This window comes from Oncorhynchus mykiss, chromosome 5, assembly GCF_057628025.1.
Source record: "Oncorhynchus mykiss isolate SJ-2025 chromosome 5, ASM5762802v1, whole genome shotgun sequence".
Taxonomy (NCBI): domain Eukaryota; kingdom Metazoa; phylum Chordata; class Actinopteri; order Salmoniformes; family Salmonidae; genus Oncorhynchus; species Oncorhynchus mykiss.
Window position 1 is genome coordinate 63,080,386 of NC_143026.1, and position 27,623 is coordinate 63,108,008.

Genomic DNA, 27,623 nt, shown 5'->3' on the forward strand with positions numbered 1-27,623 from the left:
CGAGCCAATGTCTTAAGTAGTTGAACATGTTATTACTCCAACCTCGTGAAAGTGACGTTTTCATTTGTCAAAAAAAAACAACTTTATGTGAAAGGTGTGCCTTTGATTTGACGGCGTGCACATGCGCAGTTCTGCGCGAGACGACCGTTTCTACGCATGAGCTTTGCTCCCCAACGTCGACTCCAACTGCGATCAGGGATTTCTATTGGAGAATCAGTTTTAGCCGATCATACTGTACTGTCTTTGATATAAACGCCATGGATGAGATATGAAAAAAAGAAAGGAACACGATTGCCATCTAGTGGAGAACGGGTTAATCGTGTTGAAGTCCTTTGCCAGTACCGTCGTACATAGAAGAGCTTAATCTCTACTACAATACGGCAACTTGCCCTCAGTTGTGAGATCAGACATGGCGTCTTCATTGATTTGCTGTGAAACACAGAGCAGGTAAGAAAACGTGTTAGTTTGGCATTTTAACACACTGTGTGCGGGCAAGATATCTAATGTTATACCTTTAGATGTGTCACCACATTCGATTAACAGTGAAAAATAAACGTGTTTGTGTTAGCCCCCCAAATAAGTGTCTGACATTTTGCTGAACTCAGTTCTCGTATATCGAGGCGAATTGAGGTCGCGGAATTAGCTACAACGTTGTCCCCATCAGACTATTCTTGTAAAAAGGTCCTGTACCCAGTGCTCAAATTCATACTTAATAGGTTACTTTTATCGAATCTCCGACTTTTTCCTAATTTGTGGCGCTCAACTCTGTGCGAATGTGCTTGGGCCAATTGACTATTTTTATATAGTATGACCAACAAGAGGAAAAAGTCATACTTTTAATAAAAACGTCCAAATTAACCCCGCGGAAGGCCCGCAGTTGTAAATGTAAGTGTTCTCAGAATCGACTGATCCAATGTTGTTGCCAGCTTCTCAGTCCCATCATATTACATTCATTCGATGAAGGCTTCTTCTGTATGGGGGAGTTTTGCTAACTGCGGCTCCTCACACCCGTGTCGGAAGACAGACGCCACAAAGGCGTTGTAACTGAGAAATAGTGTGAAGCATCCGCTTGGCGTTTTTCACTCACTACCAAATATGATAGTGAGAGAAAGCCCACTGGCGGGCAGTTGGAGAAGATGGTATCTGCAAATATTTTCATTGAAACATTTGATGTCAATAGAGTTTGATGTTCACAAACTGGAATCTATTATGAATAGAGTGGACTAAGGTTCGTAGACTTTACCCTTTGCAAAAGTGTTTAGAAAGAGTGCAAAGGCGAACTGAGTTATTGCACACGCTCACTTCAAAGTAGGCGTTCCCTAACGGATATATGCAGATGACGCTATAACGCCAATAGGATCTCGCTAGCTCTTGCTTAGCACTGACCCCTCCTTGCTTGTTTTGCCCACTGGAAGACCACAGCCTGTCGTTATCTTGGTTTAGTTATATAAATCTTTGGAAATACTGTCAGCTGCAACTCTGTTAAATAATCATTATTTTGATGTGATTTGAAAGTAGAGGGATTTATGTTTCTAGAACCATATCGCAATTGAGAATTGATTCAAGTTTAGATTGAGTATGTGGCTGTTTTGACTTCCAGAGACAAATTTCCTTTAAATAGAACATGTAAGGTCCTCGGACCAACTACGCCTCGATAGAAGAGAATGGAATCGAGGCTTCCTCAGCTAAGCTCAATGCTGAAATCTCTCTTTAACATCCTAGAAGGAACATGTAGCAGTCCTGCTGCAGCATGATGATGTCATGACTGTAAAATTGCTGTGTGTCTTTTTGTTTTTAACAGAGTAAGCTCGGTTTTAAACAGAGATGTCAAGCAATTTGGGAAGAAGTACATGTTTGACTCAAATGAAGAAACTTGCTGGAACTCTGACCAGGTAACTACAATCACAATATAGCCGCGCATACCTCAAAAGGGCCAGCATCGGCACATTCTCGTGCGCCTCTATTGCCTCCTTCCCCACGAAGTGTGCACTTGTTCACTTCCCTTCATGAATTTGACAGTAAATGACTGGTATATGGATCTATCCCAGGCCAAGATGAATCTAATTCAATTGATGGGGAGTAGTGACTGAGTGCACACCTGGAGGAGAGATCATTAGGATGCACTATGTGGTTATGATATTAATACTAGTATTATTATTAGGCTACCCTTAGCCTCTGCTCACAAAGGTGAGGTGAAAGCCTGTTGCCAGAGGCTAACTAGTAGCTACTCTATGACATAGGATAGCCAGAATTGTTTTGACCTAAGCTCAACAATGTACATCTTTCCCTACAGGTCAAAACGCTCTGCTGCCATAATATAGGCACAGTTGAGCCAGTGTGGGATAAGGTTAAAAAACATAACCTCAATCCAGGGATGGAAGATATCGCTGTACTCCTAATTATCCCAACTGACAAATTGAGAAAATGTAAGTACTGCTAGTTTTGAATTAAACTGCCATTTTCATCCTCATGCTAGCCTAAAGCAGCCCATTGGATTCCATGAAAATGTGATGTGTTGGTTGAGTTGCTATGGAATCCAATGGGTTGCTTTAGCCTAGCTAGCCTAGCATGAGGACGAAAAAGGCAGTTTAATTAAAAACCAGCAGTATTTTATTATTCTCGATTTGTCATTTGGGATAATGGAATAATTAGGAGTACAGCAACATCTTCACCGGTCTAAGGCACTGCATCTCAATGGTAGAGGCGTCACTACAGACCCTGGTTCAATACCAGGCTGTATCACAACCGGCCATGATTGGGAGTCCCATAGGGCGGCACACAATTGGCCCAGTGTTAAAGTTTGGACGGGGTAGGTCGTGATTGTAAATAAGAATTAGTTCTTAACTGACTTGCCTAGATACATTTTTAATCCCTGTATTGAGGTGTATTTTTTCTGTTTCCATATGCCGTGCCGGCTCTGCGGTGCACGCATTATGGCAGCCGAGCCTTTTGAGTTTTAGGGAAAGATGTACTGGTTGCTCTGGTTGAAACAATTAATATCATCATAATAATAATATGTGACATACAGTCATGCTCAACCATATTCTGGCTACCCCATAACACTGTCACTACTTTCCCTTTTTACAGGGTGATTCTCAGTGGGTTACTCTTGAATTCCCACAGCCAGTCAGAGTGTCTGAATTAAAGGTGCAGTTCCAAGGAGGCTTTTCAGGAAAAACATGCAGATTGGAAGGTAATACAAACACACACACTCTTTTAGTAAGTGTTATCACAATGAAGTTGTGATTTGAAATGATTTGTATTATAACATTGTCATACTATGCTTTAATAACATATATGTTTTAAAAAAGTTTCTACTTGTTTTCCCCTCAGGAAGCCCAAAAGCTGGAGAATTGGCAAAAATCACTCATTTTTACCCTGAAGACAACAGCTCACTACAAATATCCTTCAATGTATTATTAAATGTCTCTAAAAATCATACCAGTTCAAATGAGTTGGTAAGTAAGCCTTGTCCGAGCCAGAAAGGCTCCTGCCCTACGGGCCAATCTCCTGTTTCTGTAGCGTGAATAGGGTGACCACATGTCCCGGATTGTGCTGGACAGTCCTGCATTTTGGCCATTTGTCCCGCAACCAAACAATCATGTCCTGCATTTTATCAATAAATTCAAACAAAACTCATTTACGAAAAAGGTTGATTTGTCCAGTATTTCAGTCAGACATTCCAACCTATCTTTTGCAGTCACGTTGTACTTTTGATAAGATACAGTGTCTTGCAAAAGTATTCAGACCCCTTTTATTTGTTCCCATTTTATTGGTACAAAGTGGAATTAAAATTGATTTGTCATTTTTTTGGCAACAATCTACACAAAATACTGTCAGTGAAAAATGTTATAATACACATGTCGATAACTCCAATATAGCCGTTGCATCAGTTTTCAGCCCCTTTGTTTAGTCAAGCCTAAATTAGTTCAGGAGTAAAATTTGTCTTAACAAATCACATAAGTAATTACATGGAATCTGTGAAATAATAGCGGTTGACATGATTTTTGAATGACTAACCCTTCCTCTGTCACCCATACATATAAATCTGTAAAGTCCCTAAGTCAAGTATTACATTTCAAGCAAAGAATTGACTATAAAGACCCGGGAGCTTTTAGAAAGCCTCATAAAGAAGGGCAGTGATTGGTAGATGGGTAACGATAACAAATCAGAGATTGAATATCTCTTTAAGCATGATCAAGTTAATAATTATAATGTGGATTATTTATTAAACTACCATTACAGATAGTCATTCTTCTGAACTGCAGGACAGGAATGAAACTGCTCAGGGATGTTACTGAGAACATTGGTGATTTAAAACCACTACAGAGTTCAATGGCTGCGATGGGAGAACTGAGGATGGATCAACAACATTGTAGTGACTAAATGACAGAGTACAAATATACAGAATAAAAATATGACAAAACATGAATCGTGTATGCAACTATGCACTAAAGTAATACTACAACAAAACATGGCGAAGGAATAAATATTTTCGCCTAAACGCTAAGCCTTGTGTTTGGAACAAATCCAACAGATCAGCTTCCTAGTTTCAAGCATGGTGGGGGCTGCATCATGGTATGGGTATGCTTGACATCGGCAAATACTGGGGAGTTTTTCTAGGTAAAAAGAAATCAAATGGAGCTAGGCACAGGAAAAATCCTAGAGGAGAACCTGCTTCAGTCTGCTTTACAACAGACACTAGGAGAGGAATTCACCTTTCATTAGGAGAATAACCTACAACACAAGGCCAAATCTACAGTGGAGTTGCTTACCAACAAGACAGTGAATGTTCCTGAGTAGCTAAGTTACAGTTTTGACATAAATCTGCTTGACATTTATGGCAAAACTTGAAAATAGCTGTCTAGCCATGATCCCCAACATCCTGACAGAAAATTAAAAAGAAAAGACAAAAAAAAAAATATATACATATATATATATATATATATATATATATATATATATATATATATATATATATATATATATATATATATATACATACATACATACAGTGCCTTGCGAAAGTATTCGGCCCCCTTGAACTTTGCGACCTTTTGCCACATTTCAGGCTTCAAACATAAAGATATAAAACTGTATTTTTTTGTGAAGAATCAACAACAAGTGGGACACAATCATGAAGTGGAACGACATTTATTGGATATTTCAAACTTTTTTAACAAATCAAAAACTGAAAAATTGGGTGTGCAAAATTATTCAGCCCCCTTAAGTTAATACTTTGTAGCGCCACCTTTTGCTGCGATTACAGCTGTAAGTCGCTTGGGGTATGTCTCTATCAGTTTTGCACATCGAGAGACTGAATTTTTTTCCCATTCCTCCTTGCAAAACAGCTTGAGCTCAGTGAGGTTGAATGGAGAGCATTTGTGAACATCAGTTTTCAGTTCTTTCCACAGATTCTCGATTGGATTCAGGTCTGGACTTTGACTTGGCCATTCTAACACCTGGATATGTTTATTTTTGAACCATTCCATTGTAGATTTTGCTTTATGTTTTGGATCATTGTCTTGTTGGAAGACAAATCTCCGTCCCAGTCTCAAGTCTTTTGCAGACTCCATCAGGTTTTCTTCCAGAATGGTCCTGTATTTGGCTCCATCCATCTTCCCATCAATTTTAACCATCTTCCCTGTCCCTGCTGAAGAAAAGCAGGCCCAAACCATGATGCTGCCACCACCATGTTTGACAATGGGGATGGTGTGTTCAGCTGTGTTGCTTTTACGCCAAACATAACGTTTTGCATTGTTGCCAAAAAGTTCAATTTTGGTTTCATCTGACCAGAGCACCTTCTTCCACATGTTTGGTGTGTCTCCCAGGTGGCTTGTGGCAAACTTTAAACGACACTTTTTATGGATATCTTTAAGAAATGGCTTTCTTCTTGCCACTCTTCCATAAAGGCCAGATTTGTGCAATATAAGACTGATTGTTGTCCTATGGACAGAGTCTCCCACCTCAGCTGTAGATCTCTGCAGTTCATCCAGAGTGATCATGGGCCTCTTGGCTGCATCTCTGATCAGTCTTCTCCTTGTAGGAGCTGAAAGTTTAGAGGGACGGCCAGGTCTTGGTAGATTTGCAGTGGTATGATACTCCTTCCATTTCAATATTATCGCTTGCACAGTGCTCCTTGGGATGTTTAAAGCTTGGGAAATCTTTTTGTATCCAAATCCGGCTTTAAACTTCTTCACAACAGTATCTCGGACCTGCCTGGTGTGTTCCTTATTCTTCATGATGCTCTGCGCTTTTGACGGACCTCTGAGACTATCACAGTGCAGGTGCATTTATACGGAGACTTGATTACACACAGGTGGATTGTATTTATCATCATTAGTCATTTAGGTCAACATTGGATCATTCAGAGATCCTCAGTGAACTTCTGGAGAGAGTTTGCTGCACTGAAAGTAAAGGGGCTGAATAATTTTGCACGCCCAATTTTTCAGTTTTTGATTTGTTAAAAAAGTTTGAAATATCCAATAAATGTCGTTCCACTTCATGATTGTGTCCCACTTGTTGTTGATTCTTCACAAAAAAATACAGTTTATATCTTTATGTTTGAAGCCTGAAATGTGCAAAAGGTCGCAAAGTTCAAGGGGGCCGAATACTTTCGCAAGGCACTGTGTGTATGTATGTATGTATATATATATATATATATATATATATATTAGGGCAAATATTGCACAATCCAGGTGTACAAACAGCTTTTAGAGACTTACTCAAGAAGACTCACAGCTGTAATCACTGCCAAATGTGCTTCAAACATGTATTGACTAAGGGAGCAGAATACTTATGCTACGACTGTATTTTAGTTCATTTTTTACGATGAATTAAAATAAATCTTCCACTTTGATAGCATTTTGTGTAGATAGGTGACAAAAAAATGACAATTCATTTTAATCCCACTTTGTAACACAAAATGTTAAACAATCCAAGGGGTCTGAATACTTTTGCAAGGCAATATTTAAGCGCCTTTCAATGGGGTATGGAGGTAGGTGCCACGCACACCTGTTTGTATCAAGAACTGCAACACTGTTGCAACGCTACTGGCGATGTTAAACACTTCTCCAATCGTTGAGTTCTGATATTAAGCAGACCGTGAGACGTATGCCAGTGTCATATCTTTTCAGTCTAAACTCCAGCTAAACTGAGAAGGGGGTAGCTGCATCCCAATATGACTGGAGAATGGGCTTGTGGGTGTGTCAAAAGGAAAGTAGTGGGCGTGTCAAGCAGGCTGCTATAGGTTAGGCAGTTATGATTTAGCCTTTTTTTCTCTCTCTTACCACGACACTTCCCGTACATTGAGCTACCATACCGCGAGAGTTTGGACTTCTGTTTTTAAGCCAGAGGATGAGACGTATTTCACTGTTAGTTTTGCACAAACATTTTTACATTTTCAGTTATAAAACTGACAATTGTTTATTTCTTTATTAAAAGTATTGATTATGGGTGTACTGTTGCTTCATGTGTTGTATGTGTGTGCTTACTGTAACTGTCCCCCTCATATTTGGCTACAAGGTAGGTAGTTCCCACGCCATTGCCGCACAGCAGCAATTGTCAAGCGGGAGCGAAGGGCACTGTTTCTCGGTGTTGTTGCCATCCATGCCCTCTTCATTGAGTAGTAGACACTATGTATCAAGATGACATCTAGATGGTTATCAATATTAGTTGTTTCTTGTGTAGGCTGCTATCCTACATGAAATTAAATCATGTGGGAGAAAAAAATGGCTACGTTAGCTACCGCCACGACGTGACCGTGATATCCAGTAGGAAGCAATTCAAGTTGGCAGTCACGTCGATACAACACCAGTGCACTGGTCGCTGACTTATCGACTCGTCGTGCAGCCCAATCAGCCACGCAAAACGGTCTTGAGTGGCAACAAATCTGCCCAATTAGTTGATTCACTTTCCATACACCCACTCCTTTTGACACACCCACTCAATCTATTCATTTAGGCTACACTGCCGCGAATGTCCTGCAAAATTATCCCTTTGTCCCACATTTGGTATTTTTAAATGTGGCCATACTAAGCATGAGATAGCCTGATGTACAAGCTACCTCAACTAGTCTTGTAATAGTTGTATACAAGTTGTAATAGTACAGAAAAGTTATGCCTGGCACTGGATACTGTAATACAGAAATGTTGATTTTAATGCTACATAGAGTACACAAAGCAGCTTTCAAACAATATTGTCCACTGCAGTTCTACTTATCTGGTTCTTAACTCCACACCCACAGCTTTCCCATTCAGGAGGCCCACATGGTGCACAGGCTAAAAATAGTGTTTGAGAACAGTGCTGACTTTTTTGGGCGAATAATTGTTTACTCCTTGGATGTCCTGGGGGAAAGAGCTTTGTGACGTTTTTGTTTCTGCATGAGAGAGAGCGAGACCTATAGGGAAAGAGGGTGTAGTAACATTGAATACCATGACTGCTGGAAGAATGTACCACCCACATGAACTTTGGAATGGGAACCATATCGGACTATTTTTGGTGAGGACATTTTTAGTTGGTCACCTGCTTGCATCACAGAAACAACAAGGGGATAAAGGAGGACTCTGAATCTGGATTTGTTATTGCAGCTTTACAGGCTTTAAGGTCACGTAACCACATGCCTATTGAAATGTTCTTGTGCCTTATTTGATTTGCCATTCCAAATGAACATTGTAAAATTCTTAAGCCATTTGTTTTTATTTGTTTACAATCACTTCATTTTTAGAAATAGTTATTTAAACCTAGTATGATTGTCGTAAAAATGTTTTACACATAAACGTCCTTAATATACAAAACATTTGAGAGGGTGCTTACCTTTTTGTGTCTGATGGTGACAGCTAGGGCAATTGGACTATACCCAGAATCTGCCTCAATGGTCATGTCTGCCCCTTCTATCTGAATTAAAATCACATTACCATATTTATTTGTGCCACTGAGATGACTACAGTACTTTAGTTTTGGAAATTACCTTCATTTTAATTCATTTATCGTGTGCAGGGGTATGAAGCATCATACCTAAGAGGGCCTTGGCATAGCTTATGTGGTTCCCGCAAACAGCGTAGAGGAGAGGGGTACCACCATTCTTATTAAACATGACAGACATCCATTAATAGGATGTGTGTTATTTCTGAAGGAATCAAGAGTCCTGGGGCAGTTATTTACACCATTTAATGATATCATTTACAACCTTACACAGTCATAAGCATTAATATCTATTGCATGTTGGAGAAGATATTTCACTATGACTGCATAGCCTCCAGAGCTGGCCAGGGTCAATGCACTTTCCCGCTCCCATGCTATAGCACTAGGATCTGCCTCCTAAGACACACTACACAAGGACATAACAGACAGGTCACCCAGTATATGACTAACCATTGAATTCAATGAACGTGTCTAGAAATGTCCCTGATGTTTTCCAGGAGGCAATCCACCATGGCTTTCTCTCCAAATGCTGCTGACGAGATCCTGAGGTCCAATGTCGTGCCATTTATCCGCCACCATCACCTCATGTTTCAGCATGATAATGCACAGCCCCATGTCACAAGGATCTGTATACAATTCCTGGAAGCTGAAGATGTCCCAGTTCTTCCAAGGCCTGCATACTAACTAGACATGTCACCCATTGAGCATGTTTGGGATGCTCTGGATGAACGTGTACGACAGTATGTTCCAGTTCCTGCCAATATCCAGCAACTTCGCACCGCCATTGAAGAGGAGTGGGACAACATTCCACAGGCGACAATCAACAGCCTGATCAACTCTATGCAAAGGAGATGTGTTGTGCTGGATGAGGCAAATGGTGGTCACACCAGATACTGACTGGTTTTCTGATCCACGACCCTACTTTTTTTTTTAAGGTATCTGTGACCAACAGATCCATATCTATATTCCCAGTCATGTGAAATCCATAGATTAGGGCCTAATTAACTTATTTAAATTGACTGATTTCAACTCTAGCTCAGTAAAATCTTTGGAATTGTTGTGTGTTACGTTTATATTTTTGTTCAGTATATTATTACACAGGACACAGCACACAAGTCATAGTGATCATGCTGGTTGTACCATGCTACACAAGTCGGGCAAATTGTAGTCTTTGCACCATTGGTCAGTGGACATTTCTCACCTTTGCTCAGGTGTGTAGCCACCTGAGACCTCCCCCTGAGCAGCTAGCTGATGGATGGACAAAACAGATGAGACATCAGTATAAAGGGTCAGTGTTATGTACATTTAGTTGTCCATATATTATACCAAGTAATATGCATAATATTTCAATCTCCCTCAGTTATATACTACTAATATAGTAAGCCTACAGTTCAGAAAACTACAGAGGGGTCATTTTGGGCCATTCCTGTAACAGTGCGTTACCTATTGGATTATGAATGAGTGTGTATACACAGCAGTGTTTTAAGGTATTTTGCTTGTTTGTTTTTTTCTGAGTTCAGACGGCCATTCTTACCGTCTCAATTAGAATTGTTAGATACTACTGCACTGTTGGAGTTAGGAACACTTCGCAACATCCGCAATAACACCTGCTAAATATGTGTATGTGACCAATAAGATTTGATTTTATTTCATTTGAAGTAGCTCGTCGGACTGTGACCTCGTTCCCACGCTGCCTATTAATGGGGGAGTTGGAGTATTAACAAACTCGCATCCAAATCCATGTTCTCTGTAGTCACCATCACACCTGGTAGCAAGGAGCAATACAGAGATTGCATGATGCCTATAATCATTTGACAATTTAGGCAAACTGAAAATGGTGCAGCACTTTACTGTGGAGGTCTCGGCCATCTCCGTGCTACATGCCCCGGTTTGATGGGAAACGCTGGGGCTCAACAGCACAAGGGGAGACCCTGATGAGCTGTGCAGTTACACCCCAGCTACCCAGTCACTGTCTGACACTACCCGCAACCATCCATTGGGACAACCGTCAGCACCACTTTCAAGCCTTCATGGACTCCAGGGCTGCAGATAATTTCATTCACCAAGACTTCGCCAGAGAATTACAAATCCCCTGCGTGAAATGCCCCATTCCTCTGCAGATTCAAGACCTTGATGGACGCCCCATTGGCTCCAGCCAGGTGGAATATCAGACCAAGCCCATTCTACTGCAGGTTGGGGTGAACCACTCAGACTCTTAGTTTTCTTTTGGTCACTGCTCCAGAGAACCACCTGATCTTAGGGTACCCCTGGCTTGTGCTACATAACCCACTATTCTCCTGGTCTACGGAACACCTACTAGACTGGGGTAAGAACTGCCAGACTAAATGCCTAAGACCCCCACCAAGAGCCTCGTCGTGGTCCCCAGGATCCATTGAGGACCAAGCCCCTTCCGCTCTCCCTTCCGAGTACTTCGACCTCTAGGAGGCCTTCAGTAAGAGGCAATCCACCACCATCCCTCTTCATCGTCCATACGACTGCGCCATAGAACTCCTACCCGGATCCCCCCCCCCCCCGGTGGCAGGTTTAATTCGCTCCTCTACATCCCCAGCTAGTGCAGGCTTCTTCTTCATGTTCAGAGGGCTGAGCAGGATTACAATTAAGAATCATTACCCCCTACCCCTGATGTCCACCGCCTTCGAGATGGCCCATGGGGCACAATTCTTCACCAAACTGGACCTACGCAACGCTTACAATCAGGGAGGGAGGTGAATGGAAGACTGCCTTTAACACTCCGAGTAGCCACTGAGTATTTAGTCATGCCCTTCAGATGATCGAACTCACCGGCTGTCTTCCAAGCTTTGTTCAATGACACTCTTAGGGATATGTTGAATCGGTTCATTTTTGTTTACCTCGACGGCATCCGGATCTTCTCCAAAACCCTTACGGAACATATACTGTACCTCCACCAAGTCCTGAGACGCCTCCCGCAGAGCCAACTACAGTGATTCCTCGTTTAAAATGTGTGTCACATTGCAGGCTGCTGCAGGATTCTGTGGCACGTTATTTATTTGTCTGCCATTTATTTTCTGTTAATGTGAGTTAGTGCTAGTTTGACCACCAGAGGGCATCTTTGAGAAGCATTTGACAGTCTTCCATATTGGCATTACCAGATAATTTAAAACCTCTTTTTAAACATAGTATATGAGAAAGATTTGAAGAAATGTGGCTTAATTTGATAAATATTATGGTGTTTCTATTCCGAGAAACGAAAAATGAAACCTTCAGGGTTTCTGTTAGAAAACATGGCTCTGTACAAGGTGACGGTCAGGAGTAGGCTACAGCATAAGAGGATTGGACGAATCTAAATTAATATCTAAGGGGCATAACATTTCCACACCCTGATTGTAGTGTAACTGAACTTTCAGTTGAGCGTACTTGCACTTTGCCTTCTCTACAGGTAGTTAATGCTGTTGCTATGCAACCTCTTGCTAGCTATTTCACATAACAAATGACTAGTTAGAAATGTTTCGACTTTGGGTGTGTTCTTAAATTCAATCGAGTGCCAGCGCTCATAAATTCAGAGCGTTGTCCGTTTGTAAATTCAGACCGTTTCGCTCTCGGAGTGCACACTGGACTTTTGGACTGAGGAGTAGGGCTGATTTGAACATTCTGGCCTTACAACGGCAGTCAAGCACCCAAGCTAACGTTGGATAGCTTGCTAGCTACTTTCAGACACAAATGAGACCACTCTGACCATTTTACTCATTCTAGCAGAGCTGGTTAGGCAGTTTTCATGTTAACCAGAGCGTTGGTGGCTGTAACTGTGCTGCTGGAAACCATTTAATTACGCTTTTTTTGCCAATCTTTACTGACACCGATCATATTCAACGGATGTTGAGCACTCATAAATTCATTATTCTGCGTCTCTGGGGAAACTCTTAACGACAGTGCTCTGAAATCGGAGTAGATAGCCAGAGCGAATTTACGAAAGCCCCCGAATGTCCATTGAGAACGCACAATGACTATACCATTTAGCTAAGCTAAGAATGACGGGAATAATCAAGTCAATAAACATTGGGTAGTTAGCCTATAGTTAATATACTGGCAAGTTTGATTCATAACTACTAATGTTAGGTACATAGATAACATACCGGTACATACCGCTGTAATGATATGCTATGTGGTTCGTAAGGACAGTGTAGCTAACAAATTGTCAGCCAACATAACGTGTAAAATAACTTATTTGAAAAGTCATTACTTTATTACATTGAGTAGAAAGCTACCGCGAGGACGTGTTCCATCGACTCTGTGGATTAAGCATTCTTTTGGTGCAAAGTCGATAGCGAGCTGGACTTCGGGCAAGGAGGTTGAGGGTTCGAAACCTGCTCCCTGCTTGTTTCATTTGAAGTCGTGTACAATTATAAGTATGACCATATAGTATTAAGTATGACCAATATATTTGGTTTATATTGCCCATTCATTGTCAGAGACACAGTAGTACATTGGGACCCAAAAGCATAATCAGTGCTCTAACTCCCCCTTGGTCGTTAGGGCAAATCTGGTCTGTGATAGGAGTTTTTTTAGACTATTCTTTAGTAAAGGTTGAATAGTCTATTCAGCTATTAGCCCCACTCCTCAACTTGCAACAAATTGTTACTCCCATCTCATTCCTCACCCTCTTCCATGCGTAATTCTCTGCCTGAGTGGCTCGCTTGTGGGCGTGCTGGCGGGATATTGCTATCAACCACACTCCATTTTGGCAATTTTTGGAATTGTCAATTTGGGTACAACCAATACTTTCTTTCTAACACAAAGGAAGCCTTAGCGGACACCTACAAAAGTTAGCTCCTACATATTCAGTGTTGGTTCATTACATACAGTTGAAGTCGGAAATTTACATACACTTAGGTTGGAGTCATTAAAAAAATCGTTTTTCAACCACTCCACAAATGTCTTGTTGACAAACTATAGTTTTGGCAAGTCGGTTAGGACATCTACTTTCTGCATGACACAAGTCATTTTTCCGACAATTGTTTTCAGACAGATTATTTCACTTATAATTAATTCACTGTATCACAATTCCAGTGGGTCAGAAGTTTACATACACTAAGTTGACAGTGCCTTTAAACAGCTTGGAAATTTACAGAAAATTACTTAATGGCTTTAGGAGCTTCTGATAGGCTAATTGACATCATTTGAGTCAATTTGAGGTGTACCTGTGGATGTATTTCAAGGCCTACCTTCAAACTCAGTGCCTCTTTGTTTGACATCATGGGAAAATAAAAATAAATCAGCCTAGACCTCCACACCTCCACAAATTGTAGACCTCCACAAGTCTGGTTCATCCTTGGGAACAATTTCCAAATGCCTGAAGGTACCACGTTCATATGTACAAACAATAGTATGCAAGTATAAACACCATGGAACCACGCAGCCGTCATACCGCTCAGGAAGGAGATGCGTTCTGTCTCCTAGAGATGAACGTACTTTGGTGCGAAAATTGCAAATCAATCCCAGAACAACAGCAAAGGCCCTTGTGAAGATGCTGGAGGAAACAGGTACAAAAGTATCTATATCCACACTAAAACGAGTCCTATATCGACATAACATGAAAGGCCGCTCAACATGGAAGAAGCCACTTCTCCAAAACCGCCATCAAAATGCCAGACTACGGTTTGCAACTGCACATGTGGACAAAGATGGTACTTTTTGGAGAAATGTCCTCTGGTCTGATGAAACAAAAATAGAACTGTTTGGCCATAATGACCATCGTTATGTTTGGAGTAAAAAGGGGGAAGCTTGCAAGCCGAAGAACACCATCCCAACCATGAAGCACGGGGGTGGCAGCATCATGTTGTGGGGGTGCTTTGCCGCAGGAGGGACTGGTGCACTTCACAAAATAGATGGCATCATGAAGGATGGAAAGTTATGTAGATATATTGAAGCAACATCTCAAAACATCGGTCAGGAAGTTTTAGCTTGGCCTCAAATGGGTCTTCCAAATGGACAATGACCCCAAGCATACTTCCAAAGTTGTGGCAAAATGGCTTAAGGACAACAAAGTCAAGGTATTGGAGTGGCCATCACAAAGCCCTGACCTCAATCCTATAGAACATTTGTGGACAGAACTTAAAAAGCGTGTGCGAGCAAGGAGGCCTACAAACCTGACTCAGTTACACCAGCTCTGTCAGGAGGAATGGGCCAAAATTCACCCAACTTATTGTGGGAAGCTTGTGGAAGGCTACCTGAAACGTTTGACCCAAGTTAAACACATTAAAGGCAATGCTATCAAATATTAATTAGGTGTATGTAAACTTCTAACCCACTGGAAATGTGATGAAGGAAATACAAGCTGAAATAAATCATTCTCTCTAATATTATTCTGACATTTCACATTCTTAAAATAAAGTGGTGATCCTAACTGACCTAAGACAGGACATTTCTACTAGGATTAAATGTGAGGAATTGTGAAAAACTGAGTTTAAATGTATTTCACTAAGGTGTATGTAAACTTCCGACTTCAACTGTACATACACACCGTAGAATGATAAATCATGCAATTATTATTCTTAAGCTAACCAAAAACATTTATCTACAAATGCCTGTTCTCGAACATTTTCAGTTGAATTAATTGAACTTTCTTTCATGGCAACTCATATGCAGGCCATGTCCTATTTTGTTTCATAGTCGATATATAATCATATTTCACGTGTAACGGTAAGCTTTTTTTTAACAGAAGGATGAAAGAACAGAATATGTCTCAGGGAATGCTATTCTGATATGTCATATGAAGAGTTACCGTAGACAAGAAAGTCAGGGCCATTAAGGCATGGATGACCCATGTGGGCTTTTCTTGTTCACATTGATACAAATCATAAATTGATAAGGTACTAAGATGTATGTCTCCATCAAATATGTTATTTTAACTTTTTTATTCTTACAAATTTTCAATGATGTATGGAATTAGAATTGTTTTTCAATAGCTGGTAATACGTAAATATTGAAACAGGTTAATTCATGGCGGAGGACCACAGGACCACAGGGATTAGGTCCCCCCCACCACACAAAAGCCTTTTCTTTCTCTCTGTTAGAGTGGAACGCTTATGGAGAGATGTTTGGAGTGCTGTGACATGTCAGTACTACAAATTGCTGCAGTTTGGAGGAAGAACGCTACCTTGACCTGTCAAATTCTTTCCACCTCTTCCTTGTGGGATATGTGTTCCTACCTCGTCTGCGAGCAGCTCTGCAGCATTTCAGAGTTGGAATTATCACCCTTTTAAGGACAGAGGCGAACCTGACACCTCACCAGTTGTTGCCTTAGCACTACACAACTGATGATGATGATCAGGTCCAATGATCAGGTCGTCATCAAGCTTCAAGTGGTATTTATGTATTAATTTGTGATCTGGTAATGTAAAAGTCTAATGACATTATCTTCTACTGTTTGTCCTCATGTGTCTGTTTTTCAGCATGAGTACTCAGTAGCCACTTAGTGTGGACACCAGGTGAGACGACACACAGATTCCTGTTGAATAGTCTCTTTAACTACCTTATTTTCGCAATAACAGTTGGTCTCCTTCACTTCATCCCCCTTCTCCCTGAATCCTATAGGTTATATCAGCTGTGTCGATGAACCCCTCTCGCATCTGAACTGGCTGACACAGAGGGCACAGCATGATCATAGTTGAGAGGTCACTTGGTCGGGTCAACAGGAAGTATTATTAAATATGCTTTACATTGACATACAGGTAGATGTAGTAATACCAGAGTTAATGATCCAAGGTCAGTTTTGCATTTCACCTCCTGTTGATTATGATGACTGACTGTGTTAGAATAAAAAAAAACAAAGCTTAATCATGCTCTCAATCCTTCTGTCTATCGTCTGCATGTATGTTTTGATGTGAGAGAGGAAGCCAGTCCCGTCATCGCCACCTCACCCGCTCTTAAGATAACCTTCCAGCCGACTGGGAGCCCAAGGCTGGTTAGGAGACACTGCTAGAGACACGATGTAATTGTGATGAACTGAGAGAATATTAGGGTAGCACTGTAAGTCATTAATCATATGCTGTCTTCCCTGCTCCTGTTTTACCGCTTTCCTTTTCTGTCTTCTATACATCTTCCCACCTCTCTTTTTATAATGCACACCATATGTGCATTGAAGTACAGATTGAACTTTTATTTATAATGTATGTATTTATAACACCTGGATAATGAACTTTCAATAAAGCATTTCACATTCTCCACTGGTTGAAAATATCTAATTGAAATAGTACACCTATCCTGTGCCCTCAGATTAATGCAGATGAAGGGAGTTAGATATGCATAGGAAGTGTAGTGTACTGTTTTTTCTTCTGTATATATGAATTACAAATCATCCTTTACTTAAATCATGTTTCTAGTCTATTGCATAGTTACAACATGAAATCATTGATGTCCCAGGAGCAGGAGTGGTAAACACTGAAGTAAACACTGAATGATTGTAATACATACAGTACATGCAGACACAGCATCATTCAAAGAATGGCGTTTGATTCACCTGATATTGGATATGACTGAAAAAGAATGTCTCAGAGATTCATCCCTGAACCGCACCTTTATTTGCCCAGGAAGAGTGCATGATCAGTGAATATATTCAATGTACATGCTACAATGTGTGGATCTCATGGGTGGTAATAACTACAGTGCGTGTGTATATTGGACTTAGATCCTTGGCACAATAAAGTTATATTCTACTCAATCCATAGGCTTCATTAATGCCATTCAGACTGAAGTTGATACAACTATGATAGCTGAGGTTTATAGGCTCTGAACTAATATTCATACCAAACGTTTTAGGGTCCATACACAGATCGACTACATACTGTAGCTAGCTACACATCCATAGGCATAGTTATTTTTATCCTCCACTACACAATAAGCAAATACTTAGCTATGCTACTTCAGCTGCATGGAAAATATAAGCAAGGCAAACTTACACTATTGTACATTCAATTTGCAGTAAATGCTTTAGCTAGCTAGATTCTTTACATCCACTGTTTTACAAGATGACAGCCTGGTTTGCTGGTTTTCTCAGGAGTCCCTAAAACATAAAACAACACAAATTACAATTTCATACCCATGTCATAATACTAGCTAGCTAGCTGGCTAATGTTAGCTAGTCAGCTAAATTGCTAAATAGCGATTTTCGTAAATTAACTTTATGACAAAGAAATATGCACAATCGTTTGTCTCTACATTAACTAATATATTCCTCTCAATTGTACATTTTTTGCTTGACCCGTTATGACCTTTCTAATTCCTTATATTTGCTTCCACTGTAATGTTTTGTCAGCCATTTTTGCTGAAGAATGTCACCAGCGACGGATGGTTTGCGTCAAATTCATCATTGGAACCACTTTGACTGGTCAAATAAAAACATTGGGACCCAAATGCATAATGAGTGCTCTTGCAGTGGTCTGGAGCAATGAAGCCGTGATGCTGGGTACCCCTAAATCCCGCGGTGTAAACTCGCAACTTTTAAAGGAGGAACCCCTGTATATGTCAAGATAATTGCAAAAGGGTTTTCTAATGATCAATTAGCTATTTAATAAAATTATAAACTTGGATTAGCTAACACAATGTGCCATTGTAACACAGTAGTGGTGGTTGCTGATATTGGGCCTCTGTACGCCTATGTAGATAATCCATTAACAATCAGCTGTTTCCAGCTACAATAGTCATTTACAACATTAACAATGTCTACACTGTATTTCTGATCAATTTGTTGTTATTTTAATGGACCAAAAATGTGCTTTTCTCTCAAAAACAAGGGCATTTCTAAGTGACCCCAAACTTTTGAATGGTAGTGTAAATCTAGTAAAGGAATAGAAATATATGGACGAGCAATGTTAGTAAACTATTATGTTTATCCGTAACCATTGATTCCTCATCTGGTCTCTTCTCTGCACCTGGGTCCAACCTCACCATGTCACAGATTTGGCCATGTGTTTTAGGTTATTATCCTGCTGAAAGATGAATTAATCTCTGTGTCTGGAGGAAAGCAGACTCTGAATGAGGTTTTCCTCAAATGTTTCCTGTGCTTTGCTCCAGTACGTTCTATTTTATCCTGAAAAACTCTGCAGTCCCTAATGACTGCAAGCATACCCATAACATGATGCAGCCACCATTATGCTTGAAAATATGGAGAGTGGTACACCGTAATGTGTTGTATTGGATTTGCTGCATACATTACACTTTGTATTCAGAACAAAAAGGTAATTGCTTTGCCACGTTTTGCTAAATTAGTTTAGTGCAGGGGTGTCAAACTCATTCCATGGAGGGCTGGTTTATGTTTTTTTCCTAGGTGAGGGGAGTTCCTTACTAATCAGTGACCTTCATTCATCAATAAAGTACAAGGATGGAGCAAAAACTCGCAGACACTCGGCCCGCTGTGTTCCAAACCAGATGCATGTTTTGGAATATTTGTATTCTGTACAGGCTTCCTTCTTTTCACTTTAATATTGCAAAAAAGACACCAGGACATATACTCCGAGCATGTGCTGACGAACTGGCAAGTGTTTTCTCTGACATTTCCAAACTGTCCCTGACTGAGTCTGTAATACCAACATGTTTCAAGCAGGTAACCTGCATAAATGACTACCGACCTGTAGCACTCACGTCTGTAGACATGACGTGCTTTGAAAGGCTGTTCATGGCTCACATCAACACCATTATCCCAAAAACTCCAGACACACTTCAAATTGCATACCGGCCAACAGATCCACAGATAATGCAATCTCTATTGCACTCCACACTGCCCTTTCCCACCTGAACAAAAGGAACACCTATTTGAGAATGCTATTCATTGACTACAGCTCAGCGTTCAACACCATAGTGCCCTCATAGCTCATCACTAAGCTAAGGACCCTGGGACTAAACACCTCCCTCTGCAACTGGATCCTGGACTTCTTGACGGGCTGCCCCCAGGTGGTAAGGGTAGGTAACCACACATCTGCCTTGTTGATCCTCAACACGGGGGCTCCTCAGGGGTGAGTGCTCCGTCCCCTCCTGTACTCTCTGTTCACTCATGACTGTATGGCCAGGCACGACTCCAACACCATCATTAAGTTTGCCGATGACAGAAAAGTGGTAGGCCTGACCACCGACAACGATGAGACAGCCTATAGAGAGGAGGTCAGAGACCTGGCCGTGTGGTTCCAGGATAAAAACCTCTCCCTCAACATGATCAAGGCAAAGGAGATGATTGTGGACTGCAGGAAAAGGAGGACTGAGCACGCCCCCATTCTCATCAACAGGGATGTAGTGGAGCAGGTTGAGAGCTTCACGTTCCTTGATGTCCACATCACCAATAAACTATCATGGTATAAACACACCAAGACAGTTGTGAAGAGGGCACGACAAAGCCTATTCCCCCTCAGGAGACTGAAAAGATTTGGCATGGGTCCTCAGATCCTCAAAAGGTTCTTCAGCTGTACCATCGAGAGCTTCCTGACTGTTTGCATCACTGCCTGGTATGGCAACTGCTCGACCTCCGACCACCAGGCACTACAGAGGGTAGTGTGTATGGCCCAGTACATCACTAGGACCAAGCTTCCTGCCATCCAGGACGTCTATACCAGGAAGTGCAGAGGAAGGCCCTATAAGTTGTCAAAGACTCCAGCCACCCTAGTCATAGACTGTTCTCTCTGCTACCGCATGTCAAGCGGTACAGGAGTGCCTAGGTCCAAGAGGCTTCTTAACAGCTTCTACCCCGATGCCATAAGACACTTGAACAGCTTATCAAATGGTTACCTCGACTAACCTGTGCCCCTGCACATTGACTCTATACCGGTACCCCCTGTATATAGCCTCGCTATTTTACTGCTGCTCTTTAATTATTTGTTATTTTTAATTTTTACTTGACACTTATTTTTCTAAACTGCATTGTTGGTCAAGGGTAAGTAAGCATTTCACTGTAAGGTCTACTACACCTGTTGTATTCGGTGCATGTGACAAATACAATTTGATTTGATTTGTAAATTAGGTTAGTGTTGGCCATTGGCCTTATGCTGAAATCCCTCAGTGGTTTCTTTCCTCTCCGGCAACTGAGTTAGGAAGGATGCCTGTATATTTGTAGTGACTGGGTGTATTGATACACCATCCAAAGTCTAATTAATAACTTCACCATGCCCAAAGGGATATTCAATGTCTGCTTTTTTATTTTTACCCATCAACAAATAGATGTCCATCTTTGCAAGGCATAGGAAAAACCTTGCCGGTCCTCCCTGGTCCCTGGTTGAATCAGTGTTTTAAATTCACTGCTCGACTGAGGGGTACAGAGATGAGGTAGTAATTAAAAAATCATATTAAACACTGTTATTGCACACAGAGTGAGTCCATGCAACTTGTTTACAAATGTTTACTCCTTAACTTATTTAGGATTGCCATAACCAACCGGTTAAATACTTATGGACCAAAACAGGCTGAAATTTCAAAGAGCTTTTACACTAAAAGGGCATTGTAATAATTTTCTAAATGTCATAGCATTATTCCAACCTCATAGTGTGTAAATAAATCATCTTGAATAAATTAATGTGACATTTTTTATTTCAGAATCAAGACATAGTCCTAATTTTAGAGCACACTATAAGTATAAGGAGTATAATGACACTATTATATTGTCTGTATCATGTACGGTTCACAGATCATACAGTCTTACATTAGGCATATGAAAGACTAAAAAGGACCTACAATGACCACTTTATCACTATTTTCTAAATTTGTTAGTGATAAAAATGTACAAAGCATATCAAACATTGTTCCTTCCAATTAAGTTTCTATGTAAGAATTGGCCAAAATATTGTTTGCTGGCATGGAATCGCCCTTGTATTTATTTAACACATATTCATTTTTTCATTTCCAGTGCAGTGAAAAGCATGACAAACAGCAGCCTGCACTTCAAAAACAGAGATGGGCTCAGCCATCAGCATGAACGTACAAATCAGCATCTCCCAGGGGCGCAGGTAGGAGGCAGTAAACAACCAATTCCACTCACTTTGACTCTGGGACACAGTAACAATGCTGTGTATCTTTCATTTGTCTGATTGCCCACAAACCTCCATTCACCACAGCTGAGGAGATTTATTTATTTTTACATTTCCCTGCTCACGCTAAAGGGTGGAGTTGATGAGGCTGATAAACTTATTTTGAGTGAAAGCCAAGAAAACCTGTTCATAGACATGGGTCACCATTTATTTTCTTTGTTATTTTTCTTTGCAATCCTCATCCTTTCTTTCATTCTTTCATCACCCGTTCTTTGCATTATTATTTGCCATTATTTTCATGTTTCTCTAAGTTTTACGTTTTCTTCCTTATTCCCCCATACTGTCACATGCACACAGCTCACATGAAGCGACCCCCCCTCTCTCCCATTCCTCCTGACACTCCACCACATCACCCATCCACTTCCTCCTGACTTCTGAAAGACAGTCCAAGGTTAATAGTTCCTCAGGCATCACACTCAAAGCTATACTTAGCTTTAACTCGGCCACAAGGACTTCTAGGCACTCACTTGAAAATCTGGAAAAGTGCACAAGGAATGAAGCTAAATGTGCTACTAGGCTACTGGTTTACATCAACTGTTCCACTTGATCTTTTAGGACAGGGTGTTTTGTAACAACATACTCATGGTTTGAAATTGTTTTACAAAATTAGTTTATTCACAGTTATTAAAAATGTTTTGTTTACAGTATGCAGACTAGAAACTACAGAATTTCTCTATACATTGTGTAATACACAGTCTTGGCAATATATTTCATGGATCATTCTTGGTCTTTACCAAACACTTGAAAATGGAAGCATTTATTAGCAAATCTTTAAATCTTATAATCACATCGCAACAAAAGCATTAGCTGTAGCTAGTTAGTCACTAACATTTTCCAGTGGAATACCAGTAAGTAAACATTCTACAGAGGGCTTAATAGTGATGGAATCAAACATGGTTAGTGTGTAAAAAGTCAATAGGGATGTTAAGATAGGTGTATTAAAATTCCACTGTATTGAAATGTGGGATAGCTCAGAGCTTTTATATAGCTTCAGCTATTTTCTATCCATATTCTTCAGAACGGTAGATCGTATGGGCGGAATGAACTAGTCTTGTGCTAACTGCGATGACTTGTGCAGTGCATCTCACACTAGAGTAGAGTCTTTACTGGAGGCCCCTGACTTGCGGGCCAGCACGCTTCTCATCTCATTGTTAATGCCATTCCATGGCTTAGACGGAGACTGCAGCGGCCCCGACTCTGTCGACAGGGTCCTGTGCATTCTCGAGCCACCCCCACTGCCACCACTACTGTAGCCCTCCTTGTCACTGCCGTGACTCTGTGGGCCGTGGGATGGGGAGTGATGCTGGTGATGCTGCTTTTGGTCAGTACAGGGAGGGTAGGACAACTGCCGGTGGAGATGGGAGTTGTTGCGATGCCTCCTGGGTTTGTCCCTGTCTTGGAGCTCGCCGTGGTGGACGGCAGGGGTGCACTCTCCATGCTGGTTCTGGTACACAGTGTCAGTGTGCTCCCCACCATGGTAGTGTTGGGCGGTGCGGGCGGCTTTGACCAGTGAGTGAATCACGATCACCAGCAGAATCAGGATTCCTGAGGCCAGTACGCATGCGCTGGCTATGCCGGTCTCTACCTCAAACACCAGCAGCATGTAGATGGACATAGCTGCAGTAGAGAAAGGGACAGAGAGTGAGACTGACATAAAGAGAGAGCGACGCAGAGTGACAGGTACAGAAATACTAGTTTATTTCACTGTGAGAAAGATCACTTTTCAGGTCCCTTTTTCTCCCAGGGATGAATAACTCTAAATATTGCAGTGTATTGGCATTGTGTTTTTTGTGTGTATTTTCCTCTATTTGACTAATGTTTGGTCATCTTTCAGCAGTTGAAGAACAACAGACCCAGGAGTGATAAAGGAGGGAGGAGAGAAGAATAACTTTGAGATATGATGATGACGTTATGGAATTGCACAGCTCCCACTGAAAGGGAGCTGTGGGATCAGGGGGTCATCCACCCTCCATTACAACGGTGCTCTGCCTCCCACCTGAACTAGGCATTCACTGGAATGGAAAGCCAAACAGCTTTGCCTTGCCAGGACCTGCCTTAAGACATGCCAGTAATGCACGTCTGTCAAACACGCCATTGTTTTGGGCCTTGTGTATCAATCAGTTGAAGGGACTCTGAAAGCAGTGACCTTTGCCTCTGCTGCAAATTAACTGGAGTATATTTGTAGAAATCTGCATGAATTTGTCCTTTCTAAGGTCACGCAAAGCTCTATTTGGTACAATCTGTTATTGTTTAGCAGTTGGTCTGAACGGATGTAATGTCTGATAAATTAATCTGCTTTAGCTAAATGAAAAGTGCTTTCACATGACATTATGTGGGGTGACTACAGTGTTCATAATACTACCAAATATATATTCCAGACTTGGAATTGTTTCAACTCTCTACCCAAGGCTTTTACTTGCGACATAATTAAATGCACTAAAGAGTAACAATGGGTACATATTGAAGATGTGCATGCTCATCCCCAGAATGTTTTCACGTGTCTATTTTCAAAGGATAAAGCAAAGAACATTAACAACTTCATAGTTAAGAACACTATAACAACATTGAAGAACATGAAACGGATTCTACAAGAACCAATACCACTCCCTAAAAACAATGGAGCAACCCTTGGATAGCTTTTCAGAATTCACCGATTAAATTGGCCCACATGGAACACTAAATGCATAGAAACCGTAAATTACTTGGTAACAGAAAACACATTTATTTCCATGATAGAATTAAAAAGTAATTTTGGACTGACCAATGTAGATAGTTTCAAATATATGCAACTTAAACGTTACATATCACAAAATGTTGATTTTAAATAATTTAGACATCAGAGCAACCTTGAGGGAATCTTATCTGAGTCAGAAAAGGAAGTTCATATGATAGAGAAGATATATAAAAGCTTGCAGAGAGCATATCCCACTGACAAGCTCTTAAAAAAACTGTTGGAACCAAGATTTAAGAACTGATGTTGGCACAAGATGGAGGGAAAGTTGGAGCATAACTAAAGAAATTACAATTAACGAAAATGGAAGCTAATTATACAAGAGACAAAGTTCACAAATTCTACAGCACAAGGTAAGGTCATGTCTTAAGTCTAAAACAAATAATGAATCAATAATTCATGCTTTCTGGGAACGCTATGAAGTCCGGAAGTTGTGGGCGGGGCTAGAAATGCGGCTGTCGGAAGTATTACAATTAAGTATTACAAACTTTTAATCCATCTGTTTGCATATTTCAAGACATAGCATGTGGGGGTGTACTGAGGTACCCGATTTGTTGGAGGAAAATGTGTACTAAAAACATATAAATCAATCCACCATCATTAGCACAACAGAAAAAATATAATGATTTATTATTTAAATAACCAAAAGTGTGCCGGCAAGAAACAAAATGGTGCAGTTTCAGGCCGTGTTGCGGAAAGTGATGCAGGCGCTGGAGATGGGGGTTTGTGCTAGTGTGTCTGGGAAGGTGGGATGTTTGTATGATGTTGTTTGTATGTGTATGTATTGTTTATAAAATATCAAATTAAATCTTTACAACGGCAACAACAACAAAAAATACTACCAAAAATGTTGCAGTTTGATACTCATGATATAGCCAATGAGTTTGTGGTGCCACTTGTAAAAAATATTTGTAAGGTTCTTCTAATTTTATTCGAACAGTTCATTATGGCCCTTACTGTTTACATTTGTTGTCTGTCTTACCTGCTAAATATACTGAAACCCCAAGGCAAAATAATCCAATGGCCACATGTCGGACAGTTTGGCTATGGAATAGGAACCAGTCTGCTCTATGGGAGGAAATGAAGAAAATGCAATCAGTGACAATGATGACATGATCGTATGTTGACGGGTATTGTTCAATTAGTTCACAATTATTTATTTGCACCAAAATAAATAAATGATTTTAAGGTTCAAATTAGGCCTTCTCTTCTGTCCATTATTTTTCTATCGTGAGATACTTTTCTTCTCAAAATTATTTGGTTTATAGAATGCTTTGTCATTACTTGCACTGGAGTGCACAGAAGCTAGATCTATATGAAAGTCATAAAAAGCACAGACACAATTCTAACCCAACGCGGGAAAGAGCTAGGCCACTGAGACCATAGGCTGTGCACTGGGTGTACAACGAGGGAACGCTATTGTTTGTCGAATTTATACTGAGTTCAGAGATAGGAGTGGTCGGTCAAGCAGTCTCTGTCTGCACCTGGTTCACACAGAAAGTGGTGAATTTATAAGAATGTAATATTCTTAATTTAATTTCTGTCAATGTCCAACTTTAATATAATTGAAGCATGTTATTCAACAAAATAAACTGCAGGTGCATCAGTGATACAATTCTTGCCGACAACAAATACATTAGACTTAAAGTATGTTGATGAATGTGTACCTTTCTGTATCTTCTCCTCTGCATATCTCGGTTGTAAAGTAGCTGTGCAGAAGGCAGACCATGACAGAGCTCAAATTGAGCGTGAGGGAGAGAGCAGAGAGCACTATAGACACAGGCATAAGCACTGCCCAAACATTAGTTGGCACGATGGAGATGTTGGGGGGTGATTCCTTCACAGCAATCTGTTGTGATTGTATCTGGAAAATCAAAATGACCGATAGCAGAGACATAATCCCAGATAGGATCCCTAATGAAGACAGGACCATCAAAGACCGCTGGCTATAAATGTACCTCATATTTGGGCTATAAATCACAGACTGACATGGGCGCCCCTATCTTTGGAAAAAGTTATCCCGGTCGGAATCTCCTTTATCCTCGTACACGCGTTATCTTTCGCAACCTCTTCAATCTGCCATATACTGTATCTGTAAAGAGTTGAAACAATTGTGAATAGGAAAAAGTAAGAAACCTGGGATTGAAAGAATGTGCGTGTTATTTGCGTGTTGTGCACAAACACCCGATCCCCCGACCGAGCATGTGATGTTTTTAAAATCCCCGGATTAAAAACTTCGCAACAACAATGGATTTTTCAATTGGATTCTCCAAAACAATACGTTTAAATGCTCGTCCGAAGCAGTCCACTGCCAGAGGAAAAACTGTTTGCAAACTTTAGAAAACTGTTCACTTTCCTTTTCAAAACATGAATTACCCCCGCATGAATGCATTTGTTAAAACAATTGCAGTAGTGCGCTTTGAATTTAAACTTCAGATACATTTGAAATGTGAAGAAAACATTGGTCCAAAAAATGTATTTGATTGTGACCAGGTCTATGATTTTTATTTATATTTGTTAGTCTAGGCTACAGTTATATATTTGATGCAGTTTAATGCTATTGAAAATGATTAAGGATCCACCAAAATACATTAATCAGTTCTCGATACCTTTAACCTCTATAATTAGGCATTACCTGTAAATCATGCAATAGAAGCCTCCTGGAAATTAATCCCAAATAACAGCTGACTGCAAACTGGTCACATAGCAAAACTTATTATATGTTACTAAAACCTGTGCCTCTCCATTTAGCATATGTTACATTAGGTTATATTACATTGGCCTACCAATGTAATAGTGGTCATATGAATTGTAGGACGCATAGTATTGTAATGAAACAGGCAGGGAGCAGGCCTCGAACCCTCGACCTTCTAGCCCGAGATCCGGCGCGCTATCGACTGTGCCGCAAAAGCATGCTCGTGCGGCAG

The 27,623-nt window shown here is 40.7% G+C and overlaps 2 protein-coding genes and 1 long non-coding RNA gene across 3 annotated transcripts in view; 2 read left to right on the forward strand and 1 right to left on the reverse strand.

Annotated features, from left to right (window-relative positions):
• Positions 1-27,623, forward strand: part of LOC149983543 (uncharacterized) — a 246,593-nt gene that overhangs the window by 45,965 nt on the left and 173,005 nt on the right. The window lies entirely within an intron of this gene.
• Positions 150-8,919, forward strand: nr2c2ap (nuclear receptor 2C2-associated protein). The gene is made up of 5 exons (XM_021603719.3): positions 150-447; positions 1,802-1,892; positions 3,088-3,193; positions 3,334-3,401; positions 8,244-8,919. Exons 1-5 carry the CDS (start codon positions 410-412, stop codon positions 8,364-8,366), a joined length of 426 nt encoding a protein of 141 aa, XP_021459394.1. The 5' UTR covers positions 150-409; the 3' UTR covers positions 8,367-8,919.
• Positions 22,559-27,613, reverse strand: LOC110524247 (transmembrane protein 221). Its single transcript, XM_021603720.3, has 3 exons — positions 26,364-27,613; positions 25,679-25,764; positions 22,559-23,582 (listed from the first exon to the last, which is right to left on the reverse strand). The coding sequence occupies exons 1-3, from the start codon at positions 26,657-26,659 to the stop codon at positions 23,050-23,052; spliced, it is 915 nt and encodes a 304-aa protein (XP_021459395.2). The 5' UTR covers positions 26,660-27,613; the 3' UTR covers positions 22,559-23,049.

What these genes read in the sequence shown, in the direction of transcription:
- LOC110524247 (XM_021603720.3), bottom strand. Translation starts at nt 26,659, where the DNA reads ATGAGGTACATTTATAGCCAGCGGTCTTTGATGGTCCTGTCTTCATTA. An exon ending in AGAGGAGAAGATACAGAAAG is followed by an intron (nt 25,765 to 26,363) that starts GTACACATTCAT and finishes TTCCTCCCATAG; the next exon opens with AGCAGACTGGTTCCTATTCC. An exon ending in GGTTTCAGTATATTTAGCAG is followed by an intron (nt 23,583 to 25,678) that starts GTAAGACAGACA and finishes TCTCTACTGCAG; the next exon opens with CTATGTCCATCTACATGCTG.
- nr2c2ap (XM_021603719.3), top strand. Translation starts at nt 410, where the DNA reads ATGGCGTCTTCATTGATTTGCTGTGAAACACAGAGCAG. An exon ending in TGCTGTGAAACACAGAGCAG is followed by an intron (nt 448 to 1,801) that starts GTAAGAAAACGT and finishes TGTTTTTAACAG; the next exon opens with AGTAAGCTCGGTTTTAAACA. An exon ending in CTTGCTGGAACTCTGACCAG is followed by an intron (nt 1,893 to 3,087) that starts GTAACTACAATC and finishes CCCTTTTTACAG; the next exon opens with GGTGATTCTCAGTGGGTTAC.